The sequence below is a fragment of the Pongo pygmaeus genome, chromosome 1, assembly GCF_028885625.2.
Source record: "Pongo pygmaeus isolate AG05252 chromosome 1, NHGRI_mPonPyg2-v2.0_pri, whole genome shotgun sequence".
In the NCBI taxonomy this organism is placed as follows: Eukaryota; Metazoa; Chordata; class Mammalia; order Primates; family Hominidae; genus Pongo; species Pongo pygmaeus.
The window spans coordinates 168,907,973-168,922,372 of record NC_072373.2 but is presented as its reverse complement, the minus strand read 5'-3'; the positions used below and the strand labels follow the sequence as shown (position 1 = coordinate 168,922,372).

Below are 14,400 nucleotides of genomic sequence, written 5' to 3'. Positions count from 1 at the left end.
TTTGGCCTTCTGTTTTCTTGTGTGGGTCTTTCTTTTTCTTTCGGTTTTTCCAAAAGACATTAGAATTTGATCTCTTAGAAAATCCCCTCAATTCAAATGGAATAGACTCTATCAACCATCTTGGAAACTAACTGTGGCATAAAGTTACTTTGTCTGGTAGCAGTAATACAAAAACACTGGTGTTTTGCAAGCTGTCAAGCAATGTCATATATTTCTCTCAATTGACATATCCGGGTCCTTTCACGTGCATCTTCGTGATGTTAAAAGATATGTACCAAATGTTTTGAAAAACCTTGGCTCACCTCGAGTCAAAAGCTTTGTTATTTAGAAAAGGCATCACCTCTTAAAGGTTTGAAAAGCATTGCCGATTCTTCTTTCCTGTGTCTCTGTTAAAATAAATCCCATAACTCCAAACTTCTCAGCTTTCATAAATGGCAGGCCTGATTCATGCATGATTTATAAATTAGGGCTATGGACCATTAAGATAGATTTCTCAGCTTTAGGTAGGGTATAATGGTGTTATATAGTGTGGTTTTGAATTTCTGAAGAAGCAAGATACATAGTAGTTGACAACCCAAGCCATTTTTAAGTTCTATTTACCCTTATGGAAAGCTTCTTTTGTTTTTTAAGTGGGACTTTTTTCTTCGATTTTCTTTTCCTTTTGAAGCTTTGCCGTATTACAGATTTTTACTTCTAATTATGAGTAGTCAAAAGTTCTTAATGCCACCCTTACTCTATGGAAATGGTAACTTTCATCTAAAGAACATCTTATTTCTGAAGACAGATAAGGTTTTTCTTATAATGGCGCTAACAGAGAAAAACTGTTTGGAATCTCACCTGTTGCCACTGCCTTTGTATTGATTAACACTAAGACTGTGAAGTTTTGCAGATGCCAGGGCTCAGGAGTGATTATTCGCTCTTGTGAGGGAAGAAGCCTGTATATAACACTGCCTTAAGAGCACACTGCGCCTGAAGGAGGATTACATTTTATTGTTTGTGTTGCTCTCTTGACAGCTTTTCTTTGGAGCCTCCCATAGAAGAGAGACTGGGATTTAAAGGCTGATGCCAGAAAGCAAAAGCTAACGTGAAAAGAATCCAAGTCTCTGTCCAGTGTGTGAGAATCTGCAACAGTTCATGGACAAGGAATAAAGCAATTAAGGCAATGTCAGGGTTATAATACAGAAGAACATATTTCAACCCATAAAATTTTGGTTTGAGGGAAAATGTGTGAGACTTATTAGAGTTCTTGGAGGTTGAGCTTGAGAAAAACTACTGGAAATACTAAGAGATTACTTTCTTCTTCTATCTCTTTTTCTTCCCTAAGACTTATAAAAGCAGAAAAATGCAAGATTCCAAGCTTGTCTGGACACAGCTCCCTGATACCATCCTATTTCATATGGCCCACGCTTAGATTTTCTAACTAGTTCTGACTCCTCTTAAGAGCACTCTGTGTGTCTACAAGACCTCCTCCGCATAGTGGACTCTCAGACCAAGAATCACTGGTTGTATTATAGAAGTCTCGCAACATATCCAATAATACAATAATGATGTTGACCTTCTCCTTTCTCAGTCTTAATAAATTCTGCTTTTAACGGAAGAAGCATTTTTGAGTTAAACATGTATATGTATTTTTTCAACTGTTTGAATTTTTAACTTTTTCTCCTTCAAACTAAAACCAAGAGAGGATTTTCAAGAACTGGTGGGCTGCTGGACTGGTGGGGAGGGAGTGAACAAGTAAACCAACCTGACCTGCTTTCGTTTTTTTAAGTATCCAGTAATATGATCATTTTGTAATAAATAGCTGAGTATTACACCCTTTGGGAAATTCTGGCTCTCTGTTTCTTTCGTTGTGGCTACTTTGTTCAGGATGTGTAGGCAGTGCCATTGCAGCCAAAGAAACCTGATCAAATTTCCTTCCTTCCCATCTTATTTGTATTCTTTGTGAAAAGCCCCAACAGTTGTTTTAAACAAGTCTGGCCACTCGTTAAAGTTTAAACTAGTAGTGAGATCCATCAGGAGTGAAGTGTTTCTGACACTCTCTGCTGCTCCTGGCCTAGGGTACTGAGAGTATTAGATGCCGGAAGCAGCCAATTTTGTAGTGTCTTTTAATACACAAAATTGTATTAACATCAATGTGGATACAGATGGATGCACTGCAATAAACTGTAACCACTTGAGAAAAGCCTTTATTGACTCTCGAGTAAATAATGCACATTTTAAAGGATCTAAATATGCATTTACATAATGTGCTATAATTTTTTATCGTGTCAACTACTCACACACACATCCATAAGACATGTTTTTCTTCGTCAAAAATCTGGACTCATACCATTCTTTGTGCATTCCATTAGCATCATGCCAAATTCATAATGGTAGTTTGTTTCTATAAAGCCTGATCTGGCCATCTCAAAATATAGTTGATGAATTTTACTCTTTAATTGATTTAACCCCAGCGGCTCTTTCTAAAATGATTTGAGACAAATAAAAACTTAGGTACAGTAAAAACATCCAAGATGAAGAGAGAAAACAAGAAATAGGAGAGAAGAAAAACAAAATTAGGCAGGCATTGATGAAATCTTAATTCTGAGTTTCAGTGGGTTTCATTGTCTGGTAGAAGAGGAGTAGCAGGTTATCCAGAGAAACAGCATCTATTTAATAATAATTACTAGAGCTTTGTGATGTCAGTAATGTAACTATTTTCTGTTTGAAGAAATGAAGGTTCAGGATCTTGAATGATTTCTCTCCAGTTGCACAATGAACTGATGACTGAACCAGAAAGTCCAAAGCATGAGAAAGTAAGGGTTGCAAAGGATGACCCTTTAAAATGCAGACTCGGCAATTGCCTAATTTGAAACTACAGGCTAAATGATTTCCTGGTATTAATTAAGAATTAATTGATTCTTATAAATCAGTCATTGTAGAATTAATTCCATATAGTACCATATGTTCTTGTGTTTGTGTTAAACTCTATTCCACAAGGAAATGGTGAATAAATTGTTTTTAGTAAAATAAAAAACGAAGGTCTAAATTTAAGTTGCTAATGATTGTCTTTTACGTATTTAACAACAACAACAAAATGAGGGAAAGGATGTTTATTAACAGTTAATGGGGAGATGACAGGGTGCTTTTGAGTTATCTCTTCTATCTCATTTCTTTAAAGATCAGTTCTGCTTGATCTTTGCTCAAGTGAATTTCTTTTTTGGGCAGCATTCTCTGTTGGCCACCATGATTTCATAATCTAACTATTACCCATCACTTTCCATTGAGCACCTGCGGCAGCGGCACTTTGTCTTCAAGGTCAGCCTACCAGGGGCTCTTGTCAGCAGAATTGGTACCTTTGTGTTTGACATCCTGCAAAAGTTGGGTGTTTCGTTTTGTTAGGCTCAGTATATTCTCAGCCTAGTTTGGGAAATATCACGTTCTGTCCTTAACTAGTGACTATTCCATCCGACGCAGGGTACCGAGTAAAAGTTTTTTGCCACCAGCAAGGAGGACTATACCACGTTGGATGAAAAAATTTCTTTGATTCTTTAAAGCCAGTGGCATAATTTGCAGAGTAAGAGATGACCAGAGCCATTTAACTTTTTAGCTTGTGGGTTTTAACTCAGCAACAATAATAGATTCCAAGATTTATCATTCATTGTAGGAAGTCCTAAGTTTTACTCGTTTTTCTTTTTTTTTTTTCTTTTTTTTTTTTTTGAGACGGAGTCTCCCTCTGTCGCCCAGGCTAGAGTGCAGTGGCGCAATCTCGGCTCACTGCAAGATACGCCTCCCAGGTTCACGCCATTCTCCTGCCTCAGCCTCCGGAGTAGCTGGAACTACAGGCCCCCGCCACCACGCCTGGCTAATTTTTTTGTATTTTTAGTAGAGATGGGGTTTCACTGTGTTAGCCAGGGTGGTCTCAATCTCCTGACCTCGTGATCCGCCTGCCTCGGCCTCCCAAAGTGCTGGGATTACAGGCATGAGCCACCGTACGAGGCCAGTTTTACCGATTTTTCTAAAAGCTCCCTGGCTCTTGACCAGGTGGAGAAACCAAGTTTTGGTTTTAGCAAATTTTATTCTATGTTTAACGGTATGATTATCTTATTAACCTCTGTTTATTCAGTCATTCACTGCACATTCAACAAATATTTATTGAGTGCCAGACTCAGTTCTGGGGATATTGCAGTGGGTGGAAAAGCTATTTACGAAGATGGAGAAGACTGGGAGAAGTGTAAGCTTGAGAGGAGAAGGTAATGAAAATTCTGATTCAAATAGGTTATGTTTGAGACATCCTCAATTGTATGACCGATGGCAAAATTTCATCTGTTTTGGCTCAGATTTGTTTCTTGAGCCCATAGTAGGAGCCTATGAATATTTCTTGGGTAGATTAAAGATTGCATGAATTAAAGGGTTTCACCAGACCACCTGCAAGACATGGATTGGAAAGTTGCTTCCACTCCAATCGCCCATTTCCAGTCTTTTTGAAAACTACAGATGTCACTCTGAACCCCATAGCATCAGTCATTTCAGTCATTAGTCAGAAAGTACCCCAGTCATGAGGAGATCCCGGTAGGGAACAAAGAGCCCATGCCCAGCAACTAATACAGATGCATTCTTTTTCACAGCCCTTAGCCGTGAGTGGGATAGTGGTAGAAGTGGTGGCCTGTCTTACTGGGTTTCTCTTCAGTATTATGAGTCATTCTTGGTATTAGAAAGGTCTTATTTTCCAAAATGTGGACATTCCTGTGATTTTTAGTTTAAAGATTTAAACCAAAGAAAGTAAAGGAAGGATAAATACTCTCATCTCCTCTAATTTGGGAGAGGTTTCTCTGGCTCTCATTGAGAAGCAAGAGCTGCTATCTTGGCTCGACTTGGTTTGAATATCTGCAACCTTCCCATGCACTGCTCTTATCCTCCAGCCAGTTTTATCAATCATCCTTCTAATTCAAGGGCAAAAGTTCTCTTAGAGAAGTTATTAGGCACCTCACATAAGTTTTTTTAATCTAATGTAATCTTCTTGTTCACATGAAATTTACCAGAGTTCAAATGTAAGGGAGTAGTAGTTGTCTGAGTCTTTTATCAGTTTTTATGGGCACAGGGCCAACATTTTAGCAGGGGTCACTGCCTGCTTAACCTGTGGGTTCCCCTGCTCTAACATCTATGCATTTCTGAGTTTGGCTTTGAAATGGCATCTGAAGGCGACATAAACCATCCGTGTAAAGTGAGGCACCCAAATTGCATGGGTTCATTAAGTGATCATTTACTACATACTTCAAAAAATTTTCATCCTGAATTAGTCCCTGGAAATTTCCTTGAAAGGGGTATAAGAGCTTTAACAATGAATTATTGTCTATGGATAGCTCAGCGTGAAAGGGGATCCATATGTGCAAACTAGAATTTGTCATATGTAATGTCAGTTAAGTCAGGTCTAATCTACCAAATACATTTTTTATTGCTTGCTTCATTAAAAAGGCTCTTAAGGTAATGAATAATCTTCAGCCTCACCAAGGATTATTAATGTCTTTATAACTCATGTCCACTGAAAATAGAAAGACAGCTTGAAACTCTACCCTAATCTAACCTCCATGTTTGTCTTAGAGCCTTAAGGAAGAAAATCTGTCAGACCTATCCAGTGTTAAATTCAGTCACATGAGCAATATTGTGAATCGGGCCAGGAAGAGAAATAAAGGAGGAAGTTGAATCGGGTTCAGCTATGACAAAGCAGGTCTTTCTTTTCATAACCCTGATGTTTTCTTTTCCTGCAGCAAGTCCTCATGCAACACCATCGACTCTTCATTTCCCGACATCACCCATTATCCAGCAGCCTGGGCCTTACTTCTCACACCCAGCCATCCGCTATCACCCTCAGGAGACGCTGAAAGAATTTGTCCAACTTGTCTGCCCTGATGCTGGTCAGCAGGCTGGACAGGTGGGGTTCCTCAATGTAAGGAAACCTCTTTTTTTCCATTTCTTTAGAAATGTTAGCCGAATATAAAAATAACAAGGGGAGACCTTATGATCATGTGACATTGTGCTCTAATGTTGTGCTGACTGACTGCAGGCAAATGTCATATTTATTCTAGATTGTGGGAACGTTAACTTGGTCTAAGAGTGATTAGTCAGGGTTTAAAAACAGTGTTTGTGTTAAGTTTGCAACTGTCAAGTTTATGGATATAAATCAGCTCAAGGGTGAACCATATAACCTTCTAAGTTCTGTGGGCTGATCATTCCACCTCGTACATTCTAACCCCAGGGCTCATACAGTTAACAAAATAGAAAGACCAAATAGTTTTAAATAATGATTTGGGGCGGTAGAGAGAGGTAGGGAGATGAAGGGGACAGATGTTTCAGATCAACTAAGTTGATATTTTTGAAAAATACAGTCTTGTAACACTTTAGATCAAGTTGACCAGTACTTGAACTCAAGATGCTAAAAGTACAGTTTATTATGGTTTGTTATTTCTGCAAGTCATTATCTTTCCCACTTATCTTGGTATAAAGCTAAACAGTGTTCAATAGCTTCACATGAATGTTTTTATTTTTCCTCAAATAAACCAAATAATCACAATTTGAAATGGCATTCCAAATGTAAAAGTGATTTTTAAAAATCAGAAATTTTATTTCAAATATAGGATTAGATGTTTACAGTGCAAAGCTGTATCCCAAGGCCAATAATAATAAACAATGACCAGCATAAAGCCAAATTTGATTTTTCTTTTCTACTAATAACTGTGCATGAAGTCACAGATTAGCCATAATTATTACTGGCCAATTTAGGATAGTATGTCACACCATCCTGTCACCGATTTTTTTCACTTGCAGAAATACCTGATTCTGCATATCAGAGCCAGAACAGGCAGCTTTGACTAATGTCTGGTGATGTGTTAGCAGATACATTTCTGTCTAGACAACAAATCAATATGGTGCCTCTTTTCTTTTTGCTTGTATATTCATTTGCTTGGCTTATTCTAAAGCATTCACTTATGGACTCTCAGCCCACTCAGAAATAACGCAAAGGCAAGGTTGCTGGCAAGAAAGCACAGCGTTCTGATCGTCAGACGAGGTAGTCTTTGAGGAGCAATACTAAATATATAAGTAAATGTTGATGGGGGAGTGAGACTGCCTCTGTAGAATTATTAAGCTTAAATGTAAAAGCCTGGGACAGCAGAATCTCCTTCAACCGAATTTTGATTGGGGACTAAATGTGAACTGTTGTTGTTGGTTGAATAGAGGCCTCTTGGGAAACAATGAAAAAACTGAGCTGATCACCAGCATCAAGCATCTGACTTCTAAATTTTTAACCATTTTTGTAATAGTCCTGACACCCTATATAACTGTCAAATGCCCAGTTTTGCATTTTGATCAAAATTTTATAGAACTTAAGGCAGGTCTCTTCATGAAACTATTTTGAAAAAATTGAAAATAAAGTGGATTTTATTGCTGTCTTTAGAGGGGAATTTTTTGTTAAAGAGCTGTTATTTGGTTGTTTTAACATCAGGCAGCAAAATAAATATGACTCTTATGGCATATGCTTATATAATTTAAATCAAAATTAGAAGTGATATTTTTCCCTAGCAGACTTCTGACAGCTGAATTCTAAAGTTTCTGTGCCTGATGTTATACAATATGTGAACAAAATTTTCTATGTTCACTTAACACATTTATTAAATGTTATATAATATCAACTTTGAAGAGTGAAAATAAAATATTACTTTTTTATCTCAAGTGCATATTTAGGAAACTTTATTATCTCTATGTAAAGAAACATAGTGGAATAATGCCACAGTCCATAAAACACTTAGATATTAAATATTTAATAATCATGAGAAAGATAATGAAGGTAGCAGTTAATACAGAAAAATACAAAACATTCCGAGCAAAAGTTGATTACTCAGGTGACAAATCCAGAGTGATGATTGGCAGGTGATTTTATGAAACCAGATGCAAAGAAGGACAATGTAGTTCAAGAGATAAGTTTAGGATGCATGGAGCACATGCGGCTAAGAGTACTTTTGTGAAATGCCTTAAGAACAGAACCCAACAATGGACATTTCCGTATGGACTTATGGAAGAATTCAAGCAGCTAGATACTTAGTAATTTACATTAAAGGTGCCTGATGAATATTTTGTTTTCAGAAGCAGCTAATGGTTGCTGTCTCTTTCTTCTTTTTCTTGTATGTGTATTTTCTGCCCCCCGCCCTCACAGCCCAATGGGAGCAGCCAAGGCAAGGTGCACAACCCATTCCTTCCCACCCCAATGTTGCCACCACCACCGCCACCACCGATGGCCAGGCCTGTGCCTCTGCCGGTGCCAGACACAAAGCCTCCGACCACGTCAACAGAAGGAGGTGCAGCCTCCCCCACGTCACCAAGTAAGTATGGCTGCAACAAGGCGCCGGTCACTTCTAAAGCTGTATGCACTGGAATCCACACTTAGGCTTTGTCCCTCACTGTATAGGCTCTAGAAAGAGGCACAGATCCCCAGTGATGTTGTAGCATGAGTTTGCCAGACCGAGAATCAAAGTGAACACGACTCTTGGGTACTCCACCAGATGAGGAAAACACTGGGTGTTGGGTGAGTGAGATGGTGTAGCTACATACCTAGGACTGAAGTCAAGTTATGAGCTATTACGTTTTGTATATTATTTGAGGGATTTCAAATGCTATTCCCATCATCAAGCAGCAGCTACTTACATGGATTCTGCTTAGAAAAAGTTCCTCATTCTTACGGACAGCGCTGCCTTCCAGGAACTTGCAGTCTAAGAGAAATGTACTTGAAAGTTATATACCTCATACATCAAATAGGAGAAAATGTCTAGATCAAAGCATCAACTCAAAGGTGTGTACAGTGACCATTCGCTAAGAGTAAGAGCCTGGCAGAAGATCAACGCTAATAGCCCTGGCAGTCGCATGGTGAGGTTTGGCAGAGGTTGGGGTAGTGGCTGGGGTACGGAAATAGAGGGGAGAGTAGGATGGAAGGAGGAGAGAACTCTTGGCTCTTCTGTGAACAGTCTGAGAACATTTAATCAAAGAATATGAGATTTCACAACCCTTTTAGATGATGGGAATGATTACTTGAACTAGAGAGAGAATAATTCTCCAGATATTCCCTGATGTTTTAGAGATGGCAAGGGGATAGAAATAGTTTGAATGCACAAATGTAGCTTTTATTAGTGCCTGGAATAATGACAAAAAAAGTGATGGCTGGAGTTCCTAGGGAATGGCTGCCCTAGCCTTGATAGATGGTGTGATGAGCACCTTCCCTAAAGCTGTAAAGAGGCAGCAAAGTATAAGAGAAGGATAGGAACTGTGGCAGTGTGACCCTAAGGAAAGCCTTCAAGGGGGTTGTCAAAAGAAGTGAGACTGAGGCAAGGAATCTATAGAGAAGAGGATGTAAGAGCAGCATAGGAAAGGAGTGTTAAGGCCAAGAACTTGAACCACAGTAATAGGTGTAAAATGGAACGGGACATGGTGGGGAGTGTTTTGTACACATAAGCATCGGGATTGGGCAGTCCTCCGGATAAATACAGTGAATGAAGATTCTGGGCCTGTCAGCTTCCTTACCTTCAGTATTGGAATAATAATGATAGTGAATACAGGAGGGAAAGAGACAAAGAAGAAAACTGAGCCCCTGTTTATGCCATGTTCATAGAATTTGATTCTGGGGGCACGGAACCCAGATGGCTAGACGCCCTCGTGGACACATCAGAGAGTGAGCTTTGGGTTATCCAGTATTTATGCATTTTGATAATATATGCAGAAATGAGCAGCACTGTGCATGGATTCTGTATCAATAGCCAAAAGATTGAAGGTCCAGGGGCAATCTAGGGAAGACCTACTTCTCTTGGTAAGAGGTGATTCAATACTTGTCAACAAAGGAGAAAACCCTGAGTGTCCAATGACACAGAAGCAAGATGGGCTTGGCCCGTGGATCTTAGAAGCTCAGCTTAGAAGGAAAGCCTCTGCTTGTCAGAGGCTTGAGGCTTGTTCAAAGATGTCACATACATACACAATAAGTGCCCTGCTTGTTGTGTATTTATGTAACATCTTTAAACAAGTCAGAGAAATAACTGCCCCAGACTCTACTTACATCTGTTCCGTGAGGATGTTGGCTTACAGATTATGCCTATTGTGCCCTGTCCATGCCTCCGCATACCATTTTCTGCTCGTGTTCTCTCTGTCTGTGCAGGACATTGCCACAGTCTTTTAAAAGCTGCATAGTAATATGCCATCAATTCCGTGGAAACAGATCCTCACCTCCACTCTCAATGGCTCATGTGTCATAATGAGTTTTTCAGTAACGGGAATGAGGCTCTGCTGAGGCACAGCAGAAGAGTGGAAATAGTAATGTGTGGCTGTTCAAGTCTAAAGGATGGGGGCTCAAATGCCCACCTTTCAAATTACTAACTGTGTTTCTCTTTGAATCAATTTCCTCTTCTATAAAATGTAGATGATAATATCTACCTGACATGTTTGTGTGAGATCAGTTCTGATCATTGGAGTATTTTATTATCTGCCCAAACTCTTACATAGTGGAAGGCTCCAGGCTTGGGTAATGGTAAAATATATCTGTGGGACTTGGAGAAGCTACTCAACCCCTAAACTGAGTTGATGCCTTTGGGTCCACAGTTCTGGACTCCACTCCATGGATTGAACGAAGCGCTACGTATAAGATGATACCTATCATCCTCTTGTGCCCAGCCTCAAGCATCTTGTCAGCACTAAGGGGCAAAGGGCAGAAGGAGTCTTGGCAGATCCAACTCATATGGTTGCATGTTAGAGCGGCACTTAAGATTTGGGGTGGGGTGGGGGTGAGAGAATATCAGGAGAAAGAGTCCCAGAGCTTGATACAGATAATTTGATACTTACTTTTTGAATCATGGGATTCTAGAAATACAGACAAAACAAAATGTTCTACGGATGACACAGAAAGGTTTTTATCATCATTCATTATAGCCCTTGTTCAGCTAAAGGCTTTTCTAGGGTATGATGAATTCATAGTAATATGTAGTTTCACAGCATACTATTGCTTACCATTTTCTACTTCCTTAACAAGGTGGTGTTAGGCTGGGAGAGCTGTAATTTATAGCGTAGGAGAAGCCTTTCAAATTAAAAATCTTGAAGCCCACTCATCCTTAATTGGAGGGGATTTAAGGGCCCTCATTTTAAAATATCCTCTCCCATGCCCTGATTTCTAAACCAATTGATAAATAAAATATCTTTTAAAATCAGAAGATGAAATATCACCTTTAATTATGAGATAATTTAGTTTATAACTGTGGGCAGGGCACTTCCTAACACTGAACCCCCAATTACATCGTCATAGCTACCTGGTCACTGGCAGGGCTAGACCACAGCAGCCCTTCCTACATATGGTCCGCCCTAGCCTATAAAGCTGATGGCTTGAAGGGGCAGGTAGCAGTGTGTTTCCCACCAGCACCTGTCCCTGAAGAGGAAGAGACGGGGTGGGGTGGTAGGGACTAGTCATGTCCAGTTTTTCCTTTGAAGCTCTTATAACCTAGAGAGTAATAGGTGAGAGGGTGGAGAGAAGCCAGGAGTAGATGGAAGGGAATAAATATCAGGAGTGAAGTAGCTTCCCCCTCCCTTAACATTCATCTTTGATGACTGCCTTTTTCATTCATTTATTCAGCCTGCACCTATCAGGCACCTATGACGCAGCATGGCTGTGTTAGTGCGTGGGATTCAGAGATGGTGGATCCCTGCTCTCAAGAAATGGGGGTCTATTGAGGGAAAGGTAAACAGGCAGTTTACACAGGATGACACTGGGATAAAGGTGTGTATAGGTGCCATGAGAAGACATGGGAAGGAGTTTGGTCCAGTGTAGGCCTCCAGATAAAGATGTTTTAGAGGAGTTGACTTCTAAGCTGTTTAGTAGGGATAACGTCCTGGTGTCTTAAGATAGAACTTTTCTTCTGAAACCAGGTGGGGGGCCTAAAATTGGATTACCACTAGATAAAAATGTAGGGCAAAACTATAATTTCAGAAATCAGGTGCTTTCTTAGAAATTAAAAACACAGGTTGAGTGGATTCTGTTTATTTTGTCAGTTTATCAGAGCTCAACTTTAGCAAGAAGGAACATCATGACGGGGTATTCAGTACATGTGCTCAGCATCCCAACAGTTTGATGTCTGAAAGGAGGCTGTTCTCAAAAATGTAAACTGTATGATGTAAAACAGCCTTTTCTATTTAGGAGTTTGAGATGACTTGCAATAAAATACAATTCTAAAAATAAATACAGGGACTGGGCTTCGTGGCTCACACCTGAAGACCCAGCACTTTGGGAGGTCTAGGAGCGGGGGCAGATCGCTTGAGCTCAGGCGTTCGAGACCAGCCTGGACGATGTGGTGAAACCCCATCTCTACAAAAAATACAAAAGTTAGCTGGGCGTGGTGGCGTGCACCTGTAGTTTCAGCTACTTGGGAGAATGAGGCAGGAAAAATACTTGAGCCCAGGAGGTCGAGGCTGCAGTGAACCAAGATCACGCCACTGCACTCCAGCCTGGGTGACAGAGCGAGACCCTGTTTCAAAAAATATATATAAAAATAAATAAAAATAAAAGTAGGAAAACATGCCAAGTGTCTCCTGTATTATCAACTTTTCTAGACCTCAACTCCCTTATGTGTTGATGGGAATAACACTAACTGCTCTACTCACTCTCGTAGTCAGATTATCAGAACAAACAGGAGTAACAGATGTGCTGTGCTGTAGATGGTTAAAAGTCCAAGGCATCATTTTTAATATCCTCTTATAATGAAATACAAATGGATGCCAGCCTGGAGCAGAGTATGTATTTTTTAACTAATCAGTTGCCTCTGGCACTAATACTAAACTTTGCAGCTGTGGCCAGAAAAACGGGGAAGGCAGATCTGGGGGAAAAAAAAAATCCTGTGAAATAAATACATTTTAATGGGAAAAATCCTTACCAGTGCCCTAAGAAATAGGGAAGTGGGGGTGGGGCAAGAATAATTTTTATACTGTTGATTTGTTTGGAGAAAGATTGATAGACTGTGCCAGGTCTCTTTAGGATACTATGACAAATGGAAGCATAACCTGTAAGAGCATTTCACAACCAATGTGCTCCATTCCCACAGATTAACTACTTGTGTGGGTTTTGATACCTACTGAAAAAAGACCACTTCTTTCATTTATTCAGTAAATGTTTATTGAGCATCAGCTATGTGCCAAGCAATCTTCTAGGTGCTAGGATTCAGCAGGGAATCCCTGGCCTTATGGAACTTTGATTCTAGAGAGGGAAGAAAGACAGTGAACAAAATAGTGAGTATGAAAGGTAGGTAGGATATAAGATGGTGATATGTAAGTGCTACATAGGGAAATCAAGCCGAGAGGGGAGGGATGCAGCTCTAAGTAGGGTGATCAGAGGAGGGCTATTTGAGAAGGGCAAATTTGAACAAAGTCTGGACAAAGATGAGAGGGTGAGCCAGGATGCTGTAGGAGGAGAGGTTTCCAAGCAGAAGAACCAGCCAGTAGAAAGGCAGACCAATCTGGTGAGATCAGGGAATGAAAGCAGGGGGTGAGGTCAGAGTGGAGTGAGGATGCATTTGGGGCCTTGGGGATGTAAATCACACCGGTTCTTATAGGCTGTTGTAAGGACTTCGGCATTTACCCTGAGTGAGTTGGGGCAGAGAGGTAATGCCACCTAGATTTTAATAGATACGTCCTGAAGGTTTTGTTGAAAATAGATTGTCAGGAGCAAGAATTAAAGAATTAAAGCAGGGAGTTAAAAAGCTGGGTTTTTCCAATAAATAAAATGAGCATCTTCTACATTCCAGCCAGTATTCTAGGTTCAAGGGATATAAAAGTGAACAAAACAGACAAAAATCCCTTGCCCTGGTGAAGATTACATTTTAGTGGAAGAGGATAAACAATAATTAAAATATAAGTAAATTAGCGAGTTAAGGACCAGTAAGTACAATGGAGAAAACTAAAACAAGCAGGGTTGATGGGGAGGGGCACTTATTGCAATCATCCAGGCAAGAGTTGCTAATGACCTGCACCAACGTGGGAGCAACAGGGGTGATGAGAAGTAAGTGGGTTCCAGGTATATTTGAAAGGTAGAGCTGACAAGATTTGCTGACACATTAGATGTGGGTTGAGAAGAATTGGTGGTGATGCCTATGTTTATGGCCTGAGCAACTAGGATAGAGTTGCCAGCAGCTGAGATGGGAAGACCACAGGAGGGGCATCTCTGGGTGAGGGGTGGAGATCAGAAGTTCGGTTTGACCAAATTATGTTTGAGATGCCTATTAGACATCTTACTGATGGCCTGATCATAGTAACCTGCTGCCTTTCGCAGCTCTTTGCAGGTGACTGGGTTTTTCTGTGTGTATCATCTCATTAAATTGAGAAGGGACTCCTTTTTGAACATGTAGTACAATG

General features: G+C 40.1%; 1 protein-coding gene across 9 annotated transcripts in view; it reads left to right on the top strand.

Annotated features, from left to right (window-relative positions):
- Positions 1-14,400, top strand: part of NFIA (nuclear factor I A) — a 599,513-nt gene that overhangs the window by 534,572 nt on the left and 50,541 nt on the right. For all 9 annotated transcript variants that reach the window (XM_063654979.1, XM_063654975.1, XM_063654972.1 and 6 more), the window contains 2 exons: positions 5,748-5,926; positions 8,189-8,354. In XM_063654979.1, coding sequence (XP_063511049.1) covers positions 5,748-5,926; positions 8,189-8,354 — 345 coding nt within the window. The remainder of the gene's footprint in view (positions 1-5,747; positions 5,927-8,188; positions 8,355-14,400) is intronic.